Here is a 24,525-nt window from a genome sequence, read left to right as displayed (position 1 = left end):
CCAGGCTGAAGGAGCCGAACGCAGAACCAGCGATCAGGCCGAGAGGGGCGCGGGGCCTTGGCTCAGCAGGCTGGGCCTGACCCGAGGCCTCGGGACTCGGTTGTTGCGTGCTGCCCGAGTGTCGGCGTGATCCATGGGCAGCAGCCAGGGCCGCGATGACGGACTACAGCGAAGAGCAGCGAAACGAGCTGGAGGCTCTGGAGTCCATCTACCCTGACTCCTTCACAGGTGACGTTCGCGGTCCCTGGCCCCCGCCGCCTGTAGGTGGAGTGTTCTGCGGGCTCCCGGGCAGGGGAGACTGGGCCGCGCGCGGCCATGCTCCAGCCCTGCCGGCAGAGCCAGCCCGGCGGGGCCCCAAAACCCGACGGTCCGGGCGCCTGGCGGCGGAGGAGGACGGGGAGGTCCAGGAGACCGTCAGGCCTGCTGCTGGGATCGTGACCAGCGGCGGCCACACTCGAGCCACTCGTGTTCCTCCGGAGCCGCGAGGCTGTCAGACCTCACACTGTTGAGGTCGAAGATGTTTTGATCCGTTGCTGTGTGGGATTCCGAGTTCTGGTCTTAGAGCTACCCAGAATCAATTGGAGGGTGGCACATCTCTGGAAATCTGCATTTTTCTCTTCACTTTCTCTTCCTCCCTCAGCTCCCTCCTCCTCTTGGCTTCTGTCTCCCCCTCTTGTTCTTCGTGTTCTGGCCTCCTGCAGAATACCCAGGAGTGATGTGGCCCAGATTTCCGGGCCTTGTAGACTAGTAGGTTGTTAGTCTAGAAGAATGTTGGACGTCTGAGCCTCTTCTGCTACCGCTGGGCAAAGGAAAGCTCAGGGTGGGGAGAGGTTGGCTCCGGCTCCGCTGATGGGCAAATGTCAGGGCTGCTGCAGGGCTGAATCCAGAGCTCTTTTTTGTTACCTCACCTCCGAAGGATAGGGCTTGGGATCCACCGGGAAGTGACACGAGGAAGAGCACAGTGCTTAATAGGTCGGCCTCAGGCAAATTATTAAGGAGGATTTCATTAATATTTGTAAGGAAGAGAATTTTTCATGTTAAGCCATGCTTCCATTGATTCTCAAAGTGCTACAAGATCACCGTATCAATATAGTTTGTAAGGAAAAGTCTAAAGGGTATCTTCCCGTGAGTTCTGACCCTTCCTCACGTTGTTTCAACCTTGTAAAAAAAAAAAAATCCCTGTAGCCCCAATTAAGTCCTGTTTATAGAACAAACCATTTCGGGCCTCTTAGGCCCGCAGCCCTTCAAGAATGATAAACCTTAGGCAAACACGAAAGGATGAGTGACCGCAGACTTAAGATGGAGGACCTCATCCCAGAAAGGCTTCCAGCATCCTCATTCTCTGCTACCCCAGCTGCCCCGTATATAATAAACCCCTGACACTGCAAGACAGCTGCTCTGGTGCTTGGACCTCGCAGCCCCCTCTCAGGTCTTTATCCCAAATAAAGCCTGCACTGCGGGTCTTTCCTCTTTCTCTCGGATTTGAGAAGCCTATCAAGCCAGTAGGAGTCACACCTAGAGTTATGGACAATGAGTGGATAGGGCTTATATTCCCAGTCTCTTCCTGTGAGTGTTGTCATCACTGGTGTCAGAATCCAGTGTAAGGTCTGTTACTTTAAGCCTCCCATTTTCATTGTTTAGCTTAGTTTTTCTCCTCCTCCTTCTTCCTCCTCCTCTTTTCTTCTCTTCCTCCTCCTCCCCCTCCTTCCCCTCTCCCTCCTCCTCCTCCTTCACCTGTTGACCACCACTTGCCATGGTAGCAGATTTTGTCTTGCTCTGCCAACAGGCAGATATTTCTTACCTACCCCTGCACAGCTTCAGTCCTGTTCATGTTCTTTCACCAGGAGTACCCGCTGTCCTATGGGGATGTTCAGGGAATGTGTGAAGAGGGGCTTGAGAGTGTCATTATCTGAGGGAGTGTCTGTGTAGTCTGTTCCCTTCTCCATCCTTGCTTGTACCTTATGGTCTAACTAAGGCTATTAGAGTCAATAGTTGGAGATGTTCTTAATCATGTTTAGTCACTTCCAATATTTTGAAAATATGATAGGCATGAACACTGTAGGCAGAGGCAAGGAATCCTAGAATGTGCTGTTCTTTTAATTTCCAAAGGTATTATTAAGTATTGTGTTTGTGAACATTTATAAAAGTGATCTACTTTAAATCTTGACACATTCTGAGTATTTTCAGATTGTATTATACCTTACAACCCTACTGTAATGCATTATGTGAATTTCTGCCAGATATACAAGTGCTTGAGGATTCAAAACCAGGGTAATAAATGATAATTTATAAATAAAGATAAATTACAGTTTATCGCTTGGTGAAGCTGAGTATTTTGTAATTATCAATTAAACCTATGTCTAATTTCTAATTTCTATCATCATCCCTACAATCTTTGCAATACATAAAATAAAATGGCTGTATTTAGTTAGGGAACTTTGCTTTACTGTAAGTAATTACATTCTTTGTGAATATTCTTAGCGAAAAGGCAGAGAACTTGGCAATAAAATGTTTTCATGTTTGATCTTCAAATTTTGAGGTTTTGCAAAGTTTGCTGTTTTGTAGAGTTCTTTTGTGTTTATGATTTCATACTTTTATAAACTAAGAAATAGCTTGTCTTAGTTTGCCAAGAAACACTAATTTGGAGTTTTCTGACTTTGTTTCAAAACACATTTCATATTGGATTGGTAAATGTGTGATAAGTGATAAAGGATATATCCCCCCACCAATGACTGAGAACTTAAGAAAGAAACATTTGTTAAGCATTCATGACCACATGTTGGGTGCCAAAGAGGTACAGTTCTGTACCTCTTCCCACACAGATGGAGCCTAACCTCAGAATTAATCACTTTTCTATTTGCAAAGACTTTCTGGTCCAGTGTTGCATTTGTCATGAATTATAAGAAATCATAATAAAATTTCTTCCTTTTGCCTGTTCCGTAGCTTGATTGCACATTGATCCATCTTTCCTAACAATTGGTCTTCCAAAATTTAAGTGGACTCACCTGATACCTGATTCTTCTTCAGTAGTGCTTCACTTGACAAGGTCCTGCTAAGTGAACAAGGTGGTAGAATTTGATGATTTCCATTTCTCTGTCAGAATCTTTGGCTATGGTTGGAATTGGTTGATACCAGATAAATCCAAAATCAATGTCACTAATTCTGTCTACAATATCAAGAGTGGTATGTAACCCTCTACTTGCTAAGTCTCAGTTCTCTAAGTAGCCAGCATTAGCATTTAAGAGGTATAATTGTATTTTAGAGTAGAAGTCACCTTGTAAAAGCAGAGATGCTTTTTGTGAGGTCAGATACTCCATAACAACCAAAGGAATTTATTTTAATATAGGCTGTCTGGTTCTTTGTGAAAATGTAAGGTCATTTGTATATCTTATTAGCATGCCTTTTAGTTACTATCTCTGTTACCTCTCTTTTTGATAAAATCCTTTATTCTGTCTCACTGGTCTCTCACCTAATCTCTTTCCTGCCATTTCACTACTTCATTTCACTATACCCAGCAACTTTTCTTAAAAGTGTTTTGATCTTCTCACAGATGTGGAAGTCTGGCATCCACTACTTCATCTCAGCACCAGTGCATTAGAACGGAACTATTCCTTCATCTGAAATCCACTTTTGCAAATAGGGCTGTAGCCTGGGGTGAAGGCCTTGGGTTTGATCCCTAGTGCTAGGGGGAAAAAATTGCAGCAGCTCCAACTTAAGAGTTTCTAAGGTCTGAGGTTTCTTCAGACTTAACCTTCTGTCATCTGATTGTACACTCATCCTCCTAGTACAGGTAGCTGCACCATTCCCGTCATAGGCAGGAGGACAGACAGGAATAAAGAAAAGTGAAAGCCAGCAGAGTCTATGGAAATTGCCTCAAAACTGTTAAAGGACAGCACTGTTTCCATCTTCTTTGAACTGTTTAATGAGAATATAAGTGTGAATACTTGCTGACTGTCACAAGTGTAAGATATGCTTTACTAGAAATTTACCGTCATAGTTGTTGATTCTTTTAGTATTGTGACTTCATAATTCTTTATCAACCAAAACTTTTGATCTTCATTTCCTTCAGCCATACACTGGTATGGGTGCGCATTGGAAATCTCTAAAATTTTGGCCTCTGAAATTCTCCCTATTGTCGTTAGCCTTTGTAGACCCACAGTTCTTTTGTTCTTCTACTTTTATATACTTTTCAACATGATTTTCTCATGGGCTGGTAGTTTACCTGTTAAGATTTACAAGGTTGAGGCTTTTGGGAGGTGGCTGGATCATGAGCAGGTGATACTGGGTATGTTTATATGTGGGAGGCCAAGCCCAGTGGAAAGATTTGGGTCCCTGGCACTCACAGCTTCAAATGTATCCATACATGCATATCCCTTCTGTCTTGAGCATTGCTTCTTTCTGCCTGCCGTGAACTGTTTCATATGCAGTTCCCCTTGGCCATGCTGCCCTGCATTGAAGCCAGCTGAGTATAAACAAATACATTTTATGTTTTAATATCACTAAATTATGAACTTACCAATTACATGTCATAGTTTAATTGGCAGGTTTTTTCTTAGTACTAAAGTATATCTTATACTTGATGGTATCTTAAATTTGATGAACTGTAATAATAGCATAAATTCATGGTGTTGGTGTTAGAATTAAAGAATTTTTATGCAGATGTAGAGCATAGGCACAAGTGAAGCTCAGGAAATGTTTTACTCGGTGTCTTGGTCACTTTCTCATTGTGGGAACTTGTTACCCAACAGCAGAGGAGGAAAGGTTTACTTTGCTCATGTGTTTGAAGTTTCAGTCCTTGCATGATGCACCATGGTGGACTGGCCTAAGCAGAGGAAAGCTGCCCACCTCCTGGGGAACAGCCTGTCAGGGAACCACATCCTCTCAGGCTCCACCCCCAGGGACCTCTTCCAACCAAGCCCCACCTCCTGACAGCACCTTGGCTCTAAGCTCATCAATGACTATGTTACTCCTGTGATCCATTCATTTCCACAAGCCACACCTTGAGTATCTGAGTCCTGAGGGGGCATTTAGATATAAATCATGGCACCAGGTATAGGTAACCCTTGATTTACGGCCTTAGTGAGTTCTAGAAAATGGAGCAAGTAGAAATGCCATTGTGTTGAACCCTTAGTGACAGTATTTACAGTTCATATAAACGCTAGAGTTGGTCATGAAAAGAATGAAACACATGAAACATATTTTGTACGGGTTCATTAACAAATAGATACGACCAAGCATTATGTAAGCTTTCTTACAATGATCTTTCAGTGCTTTTTTACACAAGGTGGACCAAGTACAACACAGAGGCAATGGGTCATTCATACTGATGGCCAAAGACCTTTTTAGTGATTGTAGAAATTCCTTGTTTCAAGACCCTTAATTTCAGTTACATAAAATGAAAGCATCTGTCTGATATTGACAATATATATTTATGATGGTTTTGGAAGCTCCTGGGTAGTAGAATCAAATAGTCTCCATGGTGATAGTGATCCTGTGGTCTTTTATTTCAGAAACTCTGGAGTTGCGGCCAATGCTTTTCAGGTATGGAGCAAGGCAGAGGCTTTTTGCACAGGCTTAACAACTATCTGCAGTTTAAAACTTTCTGTTCACGTGGTTTGGAATGCAATTTCCTTTGCTTCTGGTTTTCTCTTCTCCCATTAGGTCAGTCCTTCTTTCATTAAACCAGTATTTATTGAGTCAACAAGGTCCTGCCAGGTACTGGCCTGGAGCTCTGGTTGCATTTCTGTAAGTCAGTGCTCTTGTGGAGCACATATGGAGTAGGAGAGAGACAGTTCAGAGACAGATACCGGCTGTAAAGTGATTTATGAGGATTGCTTATTTATGTAAATGTTGACTTACATGTCTTGATTATTGAATGGAAAGTAAATTGATGTTTACGGTCATAGTTAATTCCTTTTTTACTTTCATGAAAGATGATAACAGTTCAGTATTTGTGAAAAGATTAAGTTTGTCCACCTACAACGTAGAAAATAACAAGAAGGTACAAGTACAAAAGCCAGTGATAATGTGAGTCTCCTTGGGTAGGTGTCCAGTGCAATGTGTCAAATTTTGTCATTCTGATACTGTTGTTATTACTACTATTATTATGTTTTTTAGGAATCTTGTGTATGGGTAGAGATTTCAAAATAAATGGTAGACTACTTAATATTTTAATTGATTTGTAAAATGTCAAGAGAGTTATCCTCCACAGGTATTTCCAGCTTAAGGAATACTCTCACTTTAAATTGAATAGGTTTTATCATTGCAGTATCTGTTCGGTCTGTGTTTGTGGAAATGAAAACACAGGCTATGAATCAATTTCTAGAACTGAGAAGTGATGGATGTCTGCTTTAGGGGCCAGGATAATAACAGCTATGTTTATTTTCTTACAGTATTATCAGAAAATCCACCCAGCTTCACCATTACTGTGACGTCTGAAGCTGGAGAAAATGATGAAAGTAAGTGCCACCTAATACACTGAGTGTTATCTGAGCGCCGCCCCAGGGTTTCCCATCCTTCATGCTGGGCTGGCAGTGGTGGCTTTGAGGTGGTGCTCAGGCTCTATTGTGAGCAGTACCTACGGGTTCACATTCTGTGTTTACTGTGTCCGCATGACTCCTGGAAAAATGGAAGCTAAGGAGATACACTGCAGTATCTTCAGTTTTAAAAGTTAACAGGACAGTGGAAGATGGAGGTTTTTTTCCAAAATGACTTCTCATGCAGTCGTGTGGAATTCCATTAAGTATTATTTTTTTTATGGCTGTTTTCATTAAGATTGCTTACAAATAGTATGGAATACAACTATTGGGGGTTTTTCTCTCTTAAACTAGCAGTAAATTATCACCAATAAGTTAAAATTTAAAACACTAGCAAATTTGGTGAATAAGATACTGTCTTAAGTGCATGTCCAATGGCGTGTGAAATTGTTTCTTCCCCAATTTTTTCATATTAGACTGGTAAGCCAGAATTCTGTCAGGAACAATCAGCAAGAGTGAATTTTAATGCTATCGTGTGATAACTCTACATTTGTTTTGTACAACTGAAAATAAAGTTACCATTGAGATATTTTGAAATCTGAATGAAAAGGATGTTGCACATAGTTATTATTAAACTGATAATGAATATACTCTTATAGAAACATAGTATTTTGTAAGACATTAAAATACAACATAACTTTTATACTGACTTAATTATGTGGAACTTTATAGAGAAGGTGGTGGCATCATTTGACCTCCATCTGAGGCTGTGCTGTGTGCTGGAATGGTATAGTGGTACCTACTGGTAAAAATCCAGAATACCGTCTCCATTGAGATTGTACTGTTTTCATAAAAATTTAAAAATGTCTGGAGATCCTTCCCATATTCTGAACACTAACTTTACTAGGAGCTAATAATGACTTTATAATAGTAGTTCACATTTCATCATGACTGATTTGAGAATGCTTTTTAAATTTGTTTGAAGTGAGTCTTCTATCATACTGTTTCCCCCCACAAAATTAACCAGGTAGTAGAAAAGCTAGCAAACAAGTGTATAGTGTCTAGAGGCAGCATTATAAATTATCATAAAACTTAATCTCAGTAGCAATTAAAAAAGAGCAAATAAAATGGAAATATCATTCTTTTTCATCCAGCAAATTATCATCCTGATGAGAGACAGCGAGAGAGCACTGTGATGTTAGGAGCAAGGATAAACTGACAGGCATGTTCACGATGGCCACCTGATCACTAAACAGGAGACTGAAAACTTTCCAGGTCCTTGTTGGCCATATACTTATGGAGTATTTAGGCTAGGAAAGATATTGTGATTGTGTGATAAAATACACAAAAGGGTTTTAATGTAATTGTTTCTATTTTACCCAGTGAATGGTGCATGCTTATAGAAATATGCTTGCATTTAATATTTAAGACATATGCTTCTATTTAATATTTAAGAAATTAGATATTCATGTTATATTTGAAATTATTTACCCTTGTAATTCTGTATTTTGTTTTATTTTAATTTGATAATTATGTGGTACAATGTGATATTTTGTTACATATATGTAGTGTATTATGGAATGATTAGATCATATACATAGTATCATGACTATAATTAGAAATACTCTAATTTATTTTCATAAAGACATACTGTATTTTTAAGTACAGCTCTTAAGATTTTTAAAATGAACATACCAAAATAGGAACAGTGAGTCTTTCCTGGTGGTGTAATTATGTGTAATATTTTCCCTTGTTGTAATGAATGTCTAGGACTGCTTGCTGTAGAATAAATGTTATTTAAAAATACTTTTGAAACAGTTAAACATACTTATAGAGTCCACCAAAAATATATATATGAGGAAAAGAAAAACTTGTATAAATATTAAATTTATTTTTTAATTATCTTTTTTTTTGTACTGGGGATTGAACTCATAACCTTGTGCTTGCCAGGTAGGCGCTTATTCCACTAAGCAAAACATAAATTATCTTTGTTTGTTAGTATAATTCAGGTATATACAATGGTCACCTTTATCATAGGGAGTTTGTACCTGTACATGATACAACTTGATTTGAGCCCCCCTTCCTCTCTTCTCCAGCCCCTCTTGGCCTCCATATTTACAAAGTTTTTGTTTCCATTTTACCCTCCTATTGTCATTTTTCTTTTCCTTTGTCTGCCCCCACTTCAGTTTCCCCTTTCCCTTTAAACAGCTTCTTACCATTTCACCTTATCTCTTGTACAATCTGTGAGACATGAGATTAATTAATACAAGTTACCCTTGACCTCGACAATTACAGGAGCTGCTGAAAATGGTTGCTCCTAGGCATTTATTAGTATGCTGAACGACCGAAGTGTGTATACATTTTATGGTCCAAAATAGATGTACGTATTCTGTCTCTCCAGTAGTTAAACTGGTCTTGAACTCACTATGTAGTGAAGCTAGCCTGGAACTTGAGGTGATTCTCCTGCCTAAAGAACATGAAGCAGGTAAACTGTAAAACCAGGAAAGGCTGCTAGTTTAATAGTAAGATGTTTCATTAAATCTACCTCTTTATCTTTTTGTAGTGGTACATGCAATAGTAATTGCTTAGCAGGTTTTAGTTATGATGCATGGCCCGAGAGCACAGCTCAGTAGTCGCTGCTTGCCTAGCATGTCCAAAGAAAGCTACCATCTCTAGCTAGTGCTGGGGGAAAATTTAATCATAGTGACCATGCTATATACCCCAGCCAGTTTGCCATAAGATTTGTGCTGAGTGTGGAGCTGAGCTGGGCCTTTGGATGTGGGGACCGGACTGGTCTTTTTCTGCTGGAGTTCTCCAGAGTCCAGCTGCTAGCTCTGTAAGGCTACATTAGACACTTTTAGACACCGTGCTTTGCCGGTCTCTCTTGATTACTATCCCTACCGAAGGCCTGCGTGTGCCTGCATACCCAGGGCTGCCATGTCTGGTATCTCCGTGTAGTTACCGTTTTGTATCACACATATCCAGAGTTTATTCATCCCACTTAAAAATGTATCTCGTGAAGAGCATCTCTATCCCTGTCAGTTTGCAGATGCGGTTGAAGTGAGCCCATCCCTGTAACTCGCTAAGTCTCATCATTCATTTACCTTAGTGTTCTCTGCTTTTTTCCTTACTGTTTCATTTGTCTTGTCTGTTGGTTTTCTAGACTGTACTGTATTTCATTTTTTCTCCTCTGATCTTTATTATTTTTTTCTCTTTGGCTGATTTAGTATTTGAGTAGGGTTTTCCCCCTACTTTCCTAAGGTATAAATTTGAGTTGTTCATTATTCTTTTCCTTTTTGATGCTGGCATTTATTGCTGTGAACTTCTCTCATAAAACTGCTTTTGCTACAACCTATAAGTTTGTGTGTGTTGCACTTCCATTAGTGTTCGGCTTCAGATACTTTTGATTGCCTTTCAATTTCTTCACTGATGAATTGATTGCTCTTATTGCTACAGCTAAGCGTAGAAGGAAGAGGGGAGAGATACTGGCCAGCGAGTACTTAGGTTCACTATGCAGGATGAATAAGTTGTGATTTTGTTCTCATCACACCTACAAAAAGTTAAAGCTAGAAGGTAATGGTTCTATTAGTTAACCTGACAGCGCTAATCATTTCGTAATATATGTGAATACTATGTCATACATGTAATTTTTATTTGTCAAGTATACCTCAGGAAATCTGGACAAAGAAAAAATTAAGAGCTCATATTTTAGCAATAAAATCAGAAATATGATAGTAAAGGGAGGTAGAAAAATGCCAGAAGACACTATATTTATTCCTTGCTCACCCTTGACAGTCTTTTGCATTTATTGACTCATAATGTTCTTTATGAACATCATAAATATATAAGATATGATACATATAACAGCAATGTGCAGCTTTTGAGGCACCACTTAATCTCGTGCATGAAGAGCAATATGGATCTGAGTTACCACGTCAGAATCAACAGGCTTTAAGAAGTAGATTAGGAACCGGGTGTGGTGGCTCATGCCTGTAATTTCAGCACTTGGGAGGCTAAGGCAGGAGGATCTTTGCGAGTTCAAGACCAGCCTGGGCTACAAAGTGAGCTCAATGCCTGCCCGAACTGCATAGAGAGCCTGTCTCAAAAAAGACAAAAGAAAAAAAACGAAGTAGATTAGGGCACTGTGACTGATGGTCTTCACAGATGTCAGCATTGCTGCATAGTGTCCGGCTGTCTGATGGCACAGAGAACTCTGTGGCCGAGCGCAGAGAGACTCCTGGCACTGATAACGCGCATAAGAACGTCCTCTACCCAAGTGCTAGATCTGTAAATTGGCAGATACCATCTCAAACTGCCCAATTCAAGACCGTGTTATCTCACCACCAGCCGGCAATATCCTGCTGGCAGTGTCAGTACAGTTCCAGGAACACAGCCAAATCATAGACAGCTCACAGGGAGTTTTGGTGGAGACTGAAAATGAGCTTGTGGTAGTACTTTTCCAGTGTCTTATATTGACTGCTTTTTGTTGCTGTTACGGATTTTTTAAAAGTAGCTTTTGTCTCTCCTTTGCAGAAATAAAATAGAGTAACAGGCCAGTAGGTGATAAATGTGTTTCAGCTGTGAGAAGTGACATTTGGCGTTCCCTTGATTTGTTTCACTTACTGTTCAGGAGGATGTGTTGTTTATATCAGTGGTTATATACCCGATCTCTTAGCATCCTTCAGTTTTCTTTGTAAGAAAATCTGCTGAGCTACTTTTCATTGAACGATTATAAATTAGTGAGCCAACAAAAAAATACTCATCTTTATACTGTCAGTGTACTCACATCACTTTTTTGTCCTAGCTGTCCAGACTACCCTCAAGTTTACATACAGTGAAAAATACCCAGATGAAGCTCCTCTTTATGAAATATTCTCCCAGGAAAATCTAGAAGATAATGACATCACAGACATTTTAAAATTATTAGCATTGCAGGTAAGGGAATTGCAATTTTGTTCTGCAGTGGCCTTATTTCTTTTGTCTTAAATGTATGCATTTAAGGATTGGAAAATGCTGTTAATTCTGTGTGAATAGTATATTGGCAAGCAGAATTCATAATGTGCGATCACAGCGTCCTTTTATTTTCCTGTCCCTTTCCCAAAATGAATAGTGAAAGTTGCCCTAGTGCTCCTGTCTATTCACTGTCTGAGAGATGAAAAGCTCCGTTCACACAGGTATGGTTTAGCTGTTAGATGTCTGGTCCCATGGCGTAGCTAAAAATTCTAACTTTAAGAAAACTGGGTTAAATTAAAACTGATACCTTCATTCTTGTTGCTGGGCCGGTTGCCTGCAGAGAACTGTGACGGAGTGTTCTGTTTCTTTTCTCCATCTCTTTCCTTAAACTTGCAGACCCCATTCGCTCGCTTGTGACCCCTCTGAGAAGTGAAGGTTGTGCAGACTGGAGAACGGGTATCAGGAAGTTCTTTGCTGCACTAGGTCCATTATGCTGTGGGCTACCCACACCTGTGCTTGATAGGTAGTTCACGTGTGCTTGAGTAGTGGCGTTTACTTTGAAATTTAAGGGTAGGGAGAAGGGAGGTGTCTTAGTATTTCATTGCTGGAACAAAATCCCTGATTCCCACAGGTCAGAGGAGGAGAGGTTTATTTTAGCTCATAGTTATAGAGGTTTTGGTCCATAGTTGTCTGATTCCACAACAGGTCAGCAGTATATATAATTTGCCATGGTAATATGAGTTTGTGGTGTGTAGGGCAGGAAACAGTGAGACGTCCTCCATCCCATCCTTTTCATTCCATTTAGGCTGCAAGCATGTTGGTTGATGTCACCCATACCACTTCCTCTTCAGTGAGTCTATCATCCATGTCCAGAGCTCCGCTAAACCAGTCAGTGGATCAGCCCAGTATCACATACCAGGATCCAATTATTCCCGAAAGCTCTACAAGTGCATGAGGCTTTAGGGGAACATGTAAACCTCAGCCATAACAAGGAAAATGAAGGCCCTGTTCCACTGTGTTAAAATCTGAAGCCCTAGTAGTTTGTTTTTAACAGTCTCTACCTTTGCTGTGACTTGCACATTCTTGGGATTGGTGGTTCTCTGAATGTTGATTTTGTAACAAAAATACCAGGAGCTGCTAGAGAAAGGCTTGAAAGTCTGTCCAGCAAGAATCTCTGAGGACGCTTGGCCCTGTTCACTCTATTACATAGCATGAAAGTATAATCTGGCTTTACGTTTCATTTGAAACACTGCAGGAAACCTGAGGTTGTTACTCTAGTCAATCACTTAGTCTGATGATTCAGTCTGAGTGAATTTTTCCACCTGTGTTTGTAATCTCACTTCAAAAAGGTCTTTTTTTTTTTTTTTTTTCGTTTTAGTAGTACTGTAGATTGAACCCAGGTTCTTCTCACTGAGCTACATACCCAGCTTTTTCTTAGTTTTTATTTATTTACTTTTTAATTTTGAGACAAGGTACCTCTAGTATCCAAGCTGCGTTTGAATTTGTTATCCTTCTCCCTCAGCATCCCACAGTGCTAAGAATACAAGCATGCACGACCAAGCATGGCTTCAAAAAGACATTTTTAATCTCTTTAGCAGTTTCCTGGGATAAAAATATACAGAAGCAATGTTTATACTTTTTCTCCAAAAACAAGATTATCTTTCAGTTACTCAAATAATTTATATCCTAAGAAACTCAAAACTTAGGAAGACACGAAGAAGAAAATAACAATTACTCTTAATAATATTTGCTATGGTAATGTCAGATTTACCTCCCTGCATTTATGTAGGTAGACCCACCTCCCACCCCATCTTCATTTAATGTTTTATAGCACTCTTGTATAAGAATGTGCATAAACATATATGTGAATCGTTGGTTTCAATAACTATATACATGATTCTATATCTTTTTTTTTTTTTTTTGGGGTACCGGGGATCAAACTCAAGACCTCATGCTTGCCAGGCAGGCACTTATGCCACTGAGCTAAATCCCTGACCCCTAATGATTCTTTATCTTTTAAAGAACAACTTATAATGCTGATTTTTGCTTTGTTATCTAATTCTTTCAACATTCTTATTTATATATTACCACTTGTAAGTCTTTAGAACAGTCCTCTTTTGTACCTCCAGTGCCTGGCACATGAGAGATACTCACATATTATTAAATAAGAGAAAGGAATGAATCCCTGATTAGTGTACTAACCTGCCTTTTCAAGAGTAGGATTGCTGAATGAAAGTGCACAGCTACTTTGCAATTTCAGATATCTTCCCAAATTGATCTTCCAAATGATTGTGCTACTTTCCAGTCTCCCCATAGTCACTGCAGTGTCTATTTGATGCCACTAATGGATAACATTAGATAATTTTCACTTAAAAATGAAACTGATAAAATGAACACAGTATGTAGTTATAATTTTGATGTAAAACTAGTATGACTGCTGAATTATTCAATTTTAATGCACAAAGAGATTGTTTTCCAAGAATGCCCAGTTACACACCATTAATTGAATGAAAATTTGAAGGTGAAAAGTGATGGAGAGAGAGTGGTTACTTCACTCTTCAGACGACTTGCCTACAGTGTTTTAAAAATGTCTTCTTGATCCTCACTAGCAGAGTAGCCTGTGCTGAGTGTGGGGCAACATCTCTAAGTTTAGGAATCCAGAGACTGGGCAGGGGCTCCCATTAGTTGGAAGCCAGCCTGAACTACATAGCAGGACCCAGTCTCAAAGAAACAGAAGCTTCGTGGTGTGTGTGGCGGAGGGAAGTTGCTCATGTCATGCAGCCAGGAAGCCTGAGAGAGGAGCTCCTCTGGGTCGTGACCCTAGTGACCCGCCTACCACCTCACTCCAAGCCTGCCTGCCCCACCCCCCAGCATGTCCGCATGCACAAGGCCTTGGGGGCATCTAGTTACAAATTACAACAGTGCTGTGGGACCATGCAGTGAGGGCTGGTCCTAGGGTGTGGCAGTCAGGAGTGGGGGTGATTGGCATCCTCTGCGCCCTAAAGAGAACCCCCTAAAAGAATTACAGAAGCTGACCTGAACCCGATCCACTCAGAGGCCCGCAGGTGCAGTGCCTGCTCTGTTGTTTATGGCGGAGGCCAACCTCACCAGACAGAGGAGTGCTCAGACCTCCTGTTTCTGGACTGGGAGTGTGGCACTGAGTTTTGCAAAACCCTTTTTGTCTATTTTACTCTGTCGGCGACACCAGTTTATGGTAGTCTTTTTGTTATATCCCTTTCAGGAGGTGATGCATTTATATTTGCTGTAAACATTTCAGATCTAAGCAAAATACATAAATAGTAAAGTTAAGTAACAAGAATATCCACATTATTATTGTAATGGATGAAAAATTCTTTCAGGCATCCAAATTCAGTTCACTATGACAACTTCTAGTTCTCAAAAAAGCTATCATACTGAAGATGAGCTAGAAAACATGTTATATGTTACTATATAGGAAATTGTTCTCTGAATTGCATCTGTATGACTCCTAAACAGAATCTACTAAGTGAGAATTATTTGTGTTATATTAGGTATTTCAGATTAAATGATTTGTAAAATAAAATGTTCATTTATACACACTTTATAAATGAGCCAACTGAACACTGATTATGTGGTGGTTATAGAAACACATTTTTCATTGGTGAGTTTTTCTTTAAGAAATTTGTTTCCTCTACCTATCTTGTTACATAGGCTGAAGAAAATCTTGGTGTGGTCATGATCTTTACTCTAGTGACGGCAGTGCAAGAAAAATTAAATGAAATAGTAGACCAGATAAAAACGAGAAGAGAGGAAGAAAAAAAACTAAAAGAAAAAGAAGCAGAAGAAGCAGAGAAGGTACATTTACAAGACTTGTTTCCTTTCATTATCCTTTAAATCTTTTATATTAGAAGTTGTATTTTCTTTTTTCTTGGGGGAAGTTTCAATAAATTTTGAAATCACAGTAGATAGAAATTTTTGTAAAGTTGTACTGTGTAAGACTTTAGAACACATGTGGTGGGGCATGCCTATAATCCCAGTACTCGGGAGGCTGAGGCAGAAGCGTTGCTGCTATTTTGAGACCAGTCTGGGCTACAAAGAGTTCAAGACCAGTCCAAACTGCATGGTGAAACCCTTTCTCAGAAAGATAGAAACAAAAACAAAAAGCCGAAAATCTGTCATGGCTGTGATAATCAGGGTAGTAAAGCTCTAGCAAGTAAGAGTGAAAAATATAAATTACTTAGTCTGTGGTGCCAAGTTTAAATTTATAAAGCCTTTGGTACAGTGATCTAAATAGAGACGTTTTCTCTACATTTGCTATTTAGATGCAAATGTAGAGAAAACGTCTCTAAAATGAATTGCAAAACAGTGATTTAATGTTAGAAGTCAGTGTATGTTCAGAACATTCATAATGACAGAGACTTGCTTCTTACTGGTGAAAGCCCTTTGAGCACAGTGTTGGGGTACATTTGTTTCTTGTGAGAAGAGCAAAACTGGGCTTTGCTGGAGCTCCTCCTCAGCACCAGTGAGAAAGGCAGTGCAGGCAGAAATTGTGAGCTGTTTCAGCTTTAAACGTCATTTTCTGTTTCTTACAGAAAAGTGGTCTGTTTGTCTAGGACATACTCTTCTGCTTTACTTGTTGAACTGCTGCCTTGCTAATCTAGTCTCGTGCCTTTTTTTAATTTGCTAAGCAATTATTCCATGGCACCCCTGTTACAATTGAGAATTTCTTATGTTGGAAAGCCAAGTTTGATGCAGAACTCTTGGAAATTAAAAAGAAACGGATGAAAGAAGAAGAACAAGCAGGAAAAAGTAAACTGAGTGGTATGTCCTCTCCTGCCCTGTACTTTGCACCATAGCCCCAAGCCCTGTGTTGGGTGATCAGAGGACCACTTAGCCGGCTGCGTAGGAACAAATGGTATACCTGGGTCTTGATGGCAAAAAGATAAAACGTGTGTACACAGATGATTCATAGTTAATTTTGTAACTTAGCTTTGCAATACATTGCAGTTAGTAGATCCTCAGACAGAAAGATATTCAGGGTCATAGCCCTAGAAGTAGTGAGTCAAATCCCATTTTTTCTGGGACTCAAGGCGGAGGAGGTTTTCACTTGCATTTTAATATGAATACATGCCCCTAGTGGTGGAGGAAGTTTTTCATTTTATAGAAATTCTTGTGAAAAATAGATTTCCAGACTTGTTTCCTTGAGTTACTACATTTTTAACAAGTGGTTTTAGGGAAGGCAAATACTGTGCCATTTGGATTAAAGTCTGCTTATTTCTTCTAGGCAAACAGCTGTTTGAAACAGATCATAATCTGGACACCTCTGACATCCAGTTCCTAGAGGATGGTAAGGTGCTTTTAGAATTGCATTATGTATACTGCACTGTGTTTAACTTTAGAGGCTAGTGTGGACAGAACGACCTGTTATTACTGCTTTTAATTGGCTTAAATTAACAAAAACTGGTAAAACATGTTACAGAAGTAAAGCATTCTATTCAAATATATCTGTTCAAATGTATGAGTTGATCAGCCGTCAGAATTTATAAACTGTATTTTTTAAACAGTCTTGAAAGGCAAGATTTACCTTAAATGAAATTGCTCTGTTTCTAGTTCAACTCTGAGCTATAGTCTGAAGAAGATAATCAGTTCTGTCTTTGTGGGGCCTACATGTGCTTTGGAGGGGGCTCAATACTTGGTCCCACCCCTGCTGACACCTTAGAGAGAGCTCTGTGTCTCATTCACCATGTGCAATGTCTGCTTTCCCTGTTGGAGATCTGGTAGCTTCTGGTCTATCCGTTTTCCTCTGGGTTATCTGCTAGAGAAGATTAAGAAGTAGTGTTGAGAAGGCCCACTGTTGAGTCCTTCTTAAAGGAAGCTGGGCCCCTTACTGCTACTCACCCTCTCCCTGTCTCTCCTTCCCTCTCTTCCTTCCTTCCTTCCTCTTTTGATGCAGTGCTGGGGATCAAACCCATGGCCTTGTGTATGCTAGGCAAGTGCTGGACCACTGAGTTACATTCCTAGGCTTATTATATTCTCTGCAGCATCTGTAGTAAGATTCTTGTACAACAACAAAAAAATGTCAGTCAAAACCCAGCAAGATGTCCTCTTCTATTTTAGTAAGAGATTCTAACCCTAAAAAGCTTCACTTCTGTTTTTCTTGTGCATTGCCAGTTTTAATCTTTGCCCTCGTTCTTGACTCAGTTCTCTCGCTAGTGGATCATGTATCTTCATTCCAAGGAAGTTGTTAAACGATGCTCATTAATTCTGCCTCTGAGATACCTTCTCAGCAGTTTCTTCTATCTGAAGGTTTTGTTATTTTTGCTGAGATTTTTGTGTTAATTTATTAAATTATTTCCCTATACTCTTCTTCCTTTTAATGCCCTTATTTACAGTATTTTACAGTTGTGGCCTGTGATGTAGTATTTCTGAAACCCATATTTTACCTTTTATATTACTTTGATTTTGACTGCTTAGAAAAGAAGACTGATGTACATTCTGGTCCTCATGTCTTAAACTATCCTAGGTAATTTTCTTCAAGTCTCGTCTTCCAGTTAGAAATCAAGAGCTCATCCATTTCCTCTGCTGTTGTGTGTCCTTCTGCCTGGACTTGCTTCATCCATTCTGTTTTCTTCTTAGTAGGTGTGAATTTATCCCTCAGGCATTTTAGACTTCATCTGCTTTGTGAATCTTCCACTGCCCACCTAAGAGGCAATTTCTCTTTGACTTATGCTTAGTGTATTGTGTTTTTATTGCTGAACTTCTCAGAGGCACTGGAAAGGACTTATTCTCTTTATATTTTCACTTAACTGAATTTCAGTAAACTCCAGTCTGAGAAGAAATTGTGCTAGCAATTCTTGTCAGTCAAGAGTGCTGAAAAATCTTACTTTGATCTACTTCAGATAAAGACTAACAGCTAAATACAGAGCTTGGTTACTGCCTATAGTGATTAGGTATTTGGAGGGTCATCTTGTTGGTGAGAAGCAGAGTTGGGTAAGAGTGAAGGTAAAATTAAATACCTCAGTGCAGCAACGTTGAGCTTTAATGATGTGCACACCTGCAGCTATCGGGAGTGATAACCGCAGACACAGGCCTAGTGATAGCAGCTCTATAACCAAAGCAGTGTGCCATCACCATTGTGTTCAGCCTGCATCAGGCCACACTGTAAGCAGTCATGCTGGCAGCTGTTTTAGTAATCAGAATCTTAGTCTGAAATGGAAGAGTGAAGTTGCTCGTAATGCCTGAGAATCTCTGCTGACCAAACCAGGTGAGATTTGCATTAGTGACTTGGGATTCCATCGTTTGCAGCTCACACATGTTTAGAAGTTTCTGCTTGGTATTGTCAGTGACTTGTGTCTTTCAGCCCCTGATAGAAAACTAAAGGGGAATTTGTTTTTCCTTGCACAGCTGGAAACAATGTGGAGGTAGATGAGTCCTTGTTCCAAGAAATGGATGACTTAGAACTGGAGGACGTTGAAGATGACCCGGACTACAATCCTGCGGATGGGGGCAGTGACTCCACAGAGTGACAGAGTGGCTCTGTCTCCAGAGAGGCCCAATGGCCACAGCATCTGTGGCTATGCCGAGAGGGTTTTGATTTTCCTTGCTTTTTTTTCTAAGAAAAAAATGATTTTCAGGAGAATATTCTTCTGATAACTTTCATCATCGAACCTAATAAACTGACCGTAACAGCACTTTCTGTTGACTTCCTCTTTTGGGGGACAGAAGATTACATGTTTACCATTGTTTAATGCTGGAGAGAGACCCTGTCTGTAGCACCAGCACTCAAAGGTGGGCTGCTTCTATGTACGGAAGGAAGGGGGTTTATGCAGAAGGAATGGGAATAATTTGTCATTTCCATCCAGAGAAGATGAAGGTTACATTTGAATTCCAAATGTTGTCCTTTGTATAAAGCATTACAGTACTGAGATACATAAATAGAAAATTTTACCTGGATTCTAACCTCTTAACACAGTAAATTTAAGTTTTAACAGAAGCAGAAGCCCAAATTATAGGTAAGAATAAAGTGGACTTCATCACTATAATGAATGCAGGCTTTTGGTGTTTATAAAAATTGTATGCTCCTATAGTGCTTCTCGGGTTAAATTTATGAGCCCTTGTCTGAATTTTAAAAGTAAAATCTGTTACCAGTTTTTTAGGTCATTTTTTCTCTTCTGCTGTTTTATGTTATCTTTTTCATTTGATATAGTTAATACGTATTTATCATACATAATGATCACATTCATCGTAGGAAACTTGTACCTGTACATAACACACTTTAAATGATTTTTCCCATTCCCCTCCCTTCCCTTCTAGCCTTCCTCTCCCCATTTAAAAGATTGCTTTCATTTTTTTCTTCTATTCTCTTTCACATCCATTTTTCTCCCTTCCCTCCCTCTACCCACTCCTTTGTTCCCTTTCCCATTTGAACATGTTTTTCCTGCTTTCCAATGTCTGTCGTCCATTAAACCCCTTATTTATTCTTTGGATTTCTTACACAAAAGAAGCAGTGCAATATTTAAACTTGTGTGTCCAATTTATTTCACTTAAGATTATGGTCTCAAGATGTATCTGTTTATCTAAAATGGCTCAAATTTATTCTTTTTTACCGAGGAGTAGTACCACATTTCTTCATTCATCTTGTGATGAGCTTGTGGGGTATTTCCAAGATTTAACTATTATAAATGGTGCTGATGTAAATGTGGATATGCATATATCACTGTGCTATGGTGCTTTTAGCTCTGTGAGGAAAATACCTAGAGAGGGAATAGCCAGGTCCAGTGGAATCTGTAGTTTTTTGAAGAATCACCATACAGTTTCCATAGTAGTTGTATCATTTGTGCACCATCAACAACAGAGGTGGTCTCTTTTTTTCGCCACAGCCTGACCAGCATTTGTGACTGATTAATTTCTTGATGATAGCTATTTTATCCAGAGTGAGATGGAATCTCAGTGTTTTTTAAACTTGCAATTCTTAAATGACCAGTGATGTTGAACGTTTTCCCATATATCTGTTTGCTGTTTGTACTGCTTTGTCTGAGAAGTATCTGTTCATTTCAGATGCCCATTTTTGGACTGGGTCTTTGAAGTTTAGGGCATCTGATTTTTTGTTTGAATTCTGTGTTGTAGACATTGGTTGTTTTCCTGAGGATTAGCTTGAAAAATTTTTCCCCATGCTGTGGATTGTCTTTTCACTTCCTTGCTAGTTTCTTTTGCTTTGCAAAAGCTTTCTAATTGGATGTGATCCCAGTTGAAGAAAACTTTGAAGCCAGTAGCGAGTAAGGAGCGCTTCTGGGGTAACTGCCAGCACTGTCTCCCCAAGCCTGGGCAGCTGGGTTTCCAGGGGGCACCCGCCACTTTCACAGAGCTGGGCACATGCCTCTTAGGGAGATCACTGTGTAGATCATGCTCTTTACATATTGCACATCTGGGTATAATAGGGAATTTAGCATTATAACACGTGCTTGGCTTTTTTTTTCCAGTATGGTAGATTAAACCTGGGATCCTTGCACTGTGCTATATCCTGAACCCTGTCCCCCTTTTTTATTGTTTTTAGAAAGGGTCTGTGTTGTCCATGCTGGACTTGAACTTATGATCTTCCTGACTCAACATCTTAGAGTATTAGAATTAAGGTTTGCATAACTCGCCTGGTTCCCGGTGTGACTGTAACAAAATTTAGTCTCGTTTGCCTATAAGGGGCTGTGCAGTTTGGGCTGCTTTAAGGCAGTCCCGTGTTTGTCCCCAGAGGGCTTCATCTGAGGTCAGTAGCCAACCTGAAGAGATACCAGCAGTCAGCACTTTTCCCCCTCTACCCCAGGAAGCATGGTGCTTAATCCTGTCCTTGCTGCCCAGTGGCTGACTACACTGCAGAAGTCTGGAGGGACCCTCTAAGGTCCAGAGCGAGGCAGTTTTCCTGACTTCTGGTCCCTTTGGCATCCTCGTCCTCCCAGGCTCTTCTAACCAGCTGCTTGGCAATAACTCTGAGACCCCAGCTCCAGAGGACTTCAGTGGCCCATAGCCCTAAAGGCCCTGCGCTGATCCCAGCCTAATGACCAAAGCCCTCGTGATGGGCATTTGTTCCACTTCCATCCACTCTTGTACCTACTGCCCAGAGCATAGAGGTTCTCAGCTGTTCTGCCCTAGAATGGGAACACAACACCCCAAGCCACGGATGTGGTCTTCCCAGGCACACTGGACCGACTGGCATGCTGGGTGTCATTCACTGGGGACATGGACAGCAGTGTCACTTGCCCCTGTCTCACACAGTGCAGCCCCGCACCTGGGTACATTGTCTCTTCTGATTCCCTGTGCCTGGCAGTGGCTGTAGAGGCTGGCTGCTGTGACATGCGGTACCCTGTTGCAGCTGACACTGAAGATGGGGGGAGTCCACAGAGGGCTTCTCTGATGTATATGAGTGCAAGGCTTTGTGAGCATCTGTGTGGCTTTCTTGTGATGCCCAAGCAAGATCCCTGCTATAGGCGCTGGGTCAAAGTGGGGAACAGTGAGCCCTGGGTGCCTCTGGTGGCCCAGTTGGACATGTAGGGGCCACAGACTGTCCCACTGCTACCTGCCCAGGACACACCCATACTATGTTTTTCTGTTCTTCCCCTGCCTACCCTTCCCTTCCTAGCCCCTTCCTTGTCCCCCCAAAACCCACAGGCCCTAGGATAGGATCACAAGAGGAGGAGGCTGCATGTGCTATGCTCCTGGCTGTCACCCAGCAGGTACGGAGCCTGGAAGAATCAGGGTTTAGACCTTTGCTCAGTGCCTTTTTCTGTTTGTTTGGTTTTTTCCCTCCATTCCTTCCACATCCTCTTCCTGTCTCCTCCTCTTCCTGTCTCTGTCCTCTCTTCTTCCCAGTGCACACGGAGGGCCTTGTGCTGCACATGCCTGGCCTGGGGATTGCTGTACACCCCGTCCCTTTGGCCCATGGAGAAGCCAGTTCTCCAAGATCTGTTGTCAGATCAAGTTGGAGCTAACGTGCTGTGCCCTTGGTCCAGAGCCTTAGGTTGAGGCCACCAGGGCCCCTGTTCTTGGCTTATGGTGGCCTCAAGTGGCTCCCAGTACTGGTGTTCTCAAAGGGACTTGGTGCTCACAACTGGGAATTTGAGGTCCAGCTGGAGACCCCTTGCCATAGAGCAACCCAAGTGCCAGTCCAACCGCGGGGTCTGTGTGTACTACACATTCACATGGACACTGGGGGTGACAAGTTTGGATCCCCATGTGGCAGAATGCAGTTGAGCACACAGGATGTGGCTTCTGGGGGACAGGCAGAATTGTGCCTGGCTGAGGAGCCCGAGTGACTGCTGAGTGTGTAGCTGGGCCCTCATTCAGGGTACACAGCTCAAAGGAAAGTAAGAGTACACCAGACCAACTGGGTCTGGGGACACAGTGTTTCCAGAAGGGCTACCCAGTAACGACAAGGATGAGATCATAGGTGTTGTCTAGCTTCATTAGAAGACCTGGAGATGAGGATAGGCCTGCAGGCGGCATGTCTCGGGAGCCCCTGGATGAGGAGGATCCAGGGCCCACCATGAGTGGTGCTCAGTCCAGTTCTGGCCCTCAGGTGAGGGGTCCCGGCCTGGGGCTGTCTTCCTTTGCTTGGGCTGAAGACCCGGCAGTTGCCAGGCTGCCCCTGCTTCCTCACCTGGCCTGCACGCTGGTGCCAGAGTCCCACGGCCAGGAACCCAAGACCCAGGTAGTTGTAAGGCTGACAAGGTGAATGTGTTGGGAAGGGACAGGTGTCTGCAATCAGTAAGGGGCAGCTGTGTCTTGCGCTGTGGCGTGGGGTCTCCATGTGTTTTCCCTCTAGGTCACCCTGACACTGGGAGACATGTGTACAGCAAGCTTCCTCTAAGGTGCCTGTCATTCTTCTCTGTCCCGCCCCTGTCCTCCCCACAAACACTTCCTGGGAAGCTGTGTGTATTCCCCAGGTTGGATACGTGTCTTTGGAAGCCCTGCCTAACCATCTCCACCCTGACCTCTGCACACCAGCACAGTCTGCAAAGCCTCTTGGGAAAGGCGTGGGGGTGGAGAATGCCCAGGCCTTTCTTGAGAGCAGTTACAGAGGGGGAGGGGCATCTCCAACTGTCACTTCAGTCCCACCCTGGACCAGAGAGGGGACAGCAGTTTCAGTCCCATTGCTAGAACTGGGGCTTGAGGGACCTGAGCACAGGTGTGAAGCAGGTGGGGGAGACTGAGGACTCCTTGAGAAGATTTGCCTCAGTTTGGTTTTCACTTTCTCTTCCATGACTCAGTAATCACAGAGTATTGGGAAAGGGAAGGTTCGCCTGTCTCCCCTAAAGATGAGCTGCTTTTGGAGTCTCTGACAGCAAACAGCCAGCTCTATTTGGGTCTGCACAGGATTGTGTACACAAAAAAGGTTCCATCATGAAAATGCATGTTCTTTTATACCAAGATTGGCCACAGCAATCCCAGCAGTGTGGAGGTGGCTTCAGGCAGTGGGGCTTTGTGTTTGACTGGGTCAGCCTGAGGCACCCTGCCCTGCCGTTTACAGGTCTCAGTTCTGTGCCAGCCTCGCTTCACAACTGGGAATTTGAGGTCCAGCTGGAGACCCCTTGCCATAGAGCAACCCAAGTGCCAGTCCGACTGCGGGGACTGGCATGATGATGTGTTCTTTTATTAGAACTTCATTGCTTTTTTCATGTTTACAAATTTAATATTTAACATAAAAATTGAATGTTGATACTTTATTTTATTACTACGTGTTTAAAGGTACATGATGATTCCATTCTTGATGGGGAGTTGGACACTCAATATATAAAATGAAAATTAGGCTCTGGTGCGTTGTGGAGTGGCCCATAAGCACAGGCTGTTCTCCAAGTTACTTCCATAGAGCCACACGCCCATCCCCGCACTGCCAGCATGAGGCGTGGCTGTGCCTGGATGCTTCTCTCTCTATGGCAAGTGCAGTGTGAGTGTCTAGCGGCAGGTGGCAAGAACGGGGCTAGTGTGTGCAGGCATGGAGGGAGCCTGTGACAGCCCAGTGCAGGTCATGAGCTGTGCGCTGAGGTGGAGACCGAGAAGACGGTTCCTCCAGCTTTTGTGGATGCAGACAGGCACAGGGCTATGGCCAGCTGACCCCTTGTGTAGGATTCTT

At 41.9% G+C, this 24,525-nt stretch overlaps 1 protein-coding gene across 3 annotated transcripts; it reads left to right on the top strand.

Annotated features, from left to right (window-relative positions):
- The first annotated feature begins 38 nt into the window (after window positions 1–38).
- Rwdd1 (RWD domain containing 1) lies at window positions 39–19,099 on the top strand. 3 transcript variants are annotated; one of them, XM_013148979.3, is made up of 8 exons: window positions 115–260; window positions 5,511–5,541; window positions 6,393–6,458; window positions 11,281–11,411; window positions 15,120–15,263; window positions 16,097–16,229; window positions 16,693–16,755; window positions 18,813–19,099. In XM_013148979.3, the coding sequence occupies exons 1-8, from the start codon at window positions 156–158 to the stop codon at window positions 18,932–18,934; spliced, it is 795 nt and encodes a 264-aa protein (XP_013004433.1). In that variant the 5' UTR covers window positions 115–155; the 3' UTR covers window positions 18,935–19,099. The 3 variants fall into 3 exon arrangements, with proteins under 3 accessions (XP_003466530.1, XP_063109933.1, XP_013004433.1); XM_003466482.5 differs by lacking the exon at window positions 5,511–5,541 and having other exon boundaries at window positions 39–228; XM_063253863.1 differs by lacking the exon at window positions 11,281–11,411 and having other exon boundaries at window positions 51–228.
- The last annotated feature ends 5,426 nt before the right edge of the window (window positions 19,100–24,525 follow it).

The sequence above is a fragment of the Cavia porcellus genome, unplaced genomic scaffold (assembly GCF_034190915.1).
Source record: "Cavia porcellus strain 051 isolate PalLab524CR breed Dunkin Hartley unplaced genomic scaffold, mCavPor4.1 scaffold_7, whole genome shotgun sequence".
NCBI classification, from domain to species: domain Eukaryota; kingdom Metazoa; phylum Chordata; class Mammalia; order Rodentia; family Caviidae; genus Cavia; species Cavia porcellus.
The sequence above is the reverse complement of the archived record's forward strand: the minus strand, read 5'-3'. Positions and strand labels throughout refer to the sequence as shown.

Excerpts from the sequence above, each read along its gene's own strand:
- Rwdd1 (XM_013148979.3), top strand. The coding sequence starts at position 156 with ATGACGGACTACAGCGAAGAGCAGCGAAACGAGCTGGAGGCTCTGGAG. Across the intron at positions 5,542-6,392 it reads TTGCGGCCAATGCTTTTCAG|TATTATCAGAAAATCCACCC; the intron begins GTATGGAGCAAG and ends ATTTTCTTACAG. Across the intron at positions 16,756-18,812 it reads CATCCAGTTCCTAGAGGATG|CTGGAAACAATGTGGAGGTA; the intron begins GTAAGGTGCTTT and ends TTCCTTGCACAG.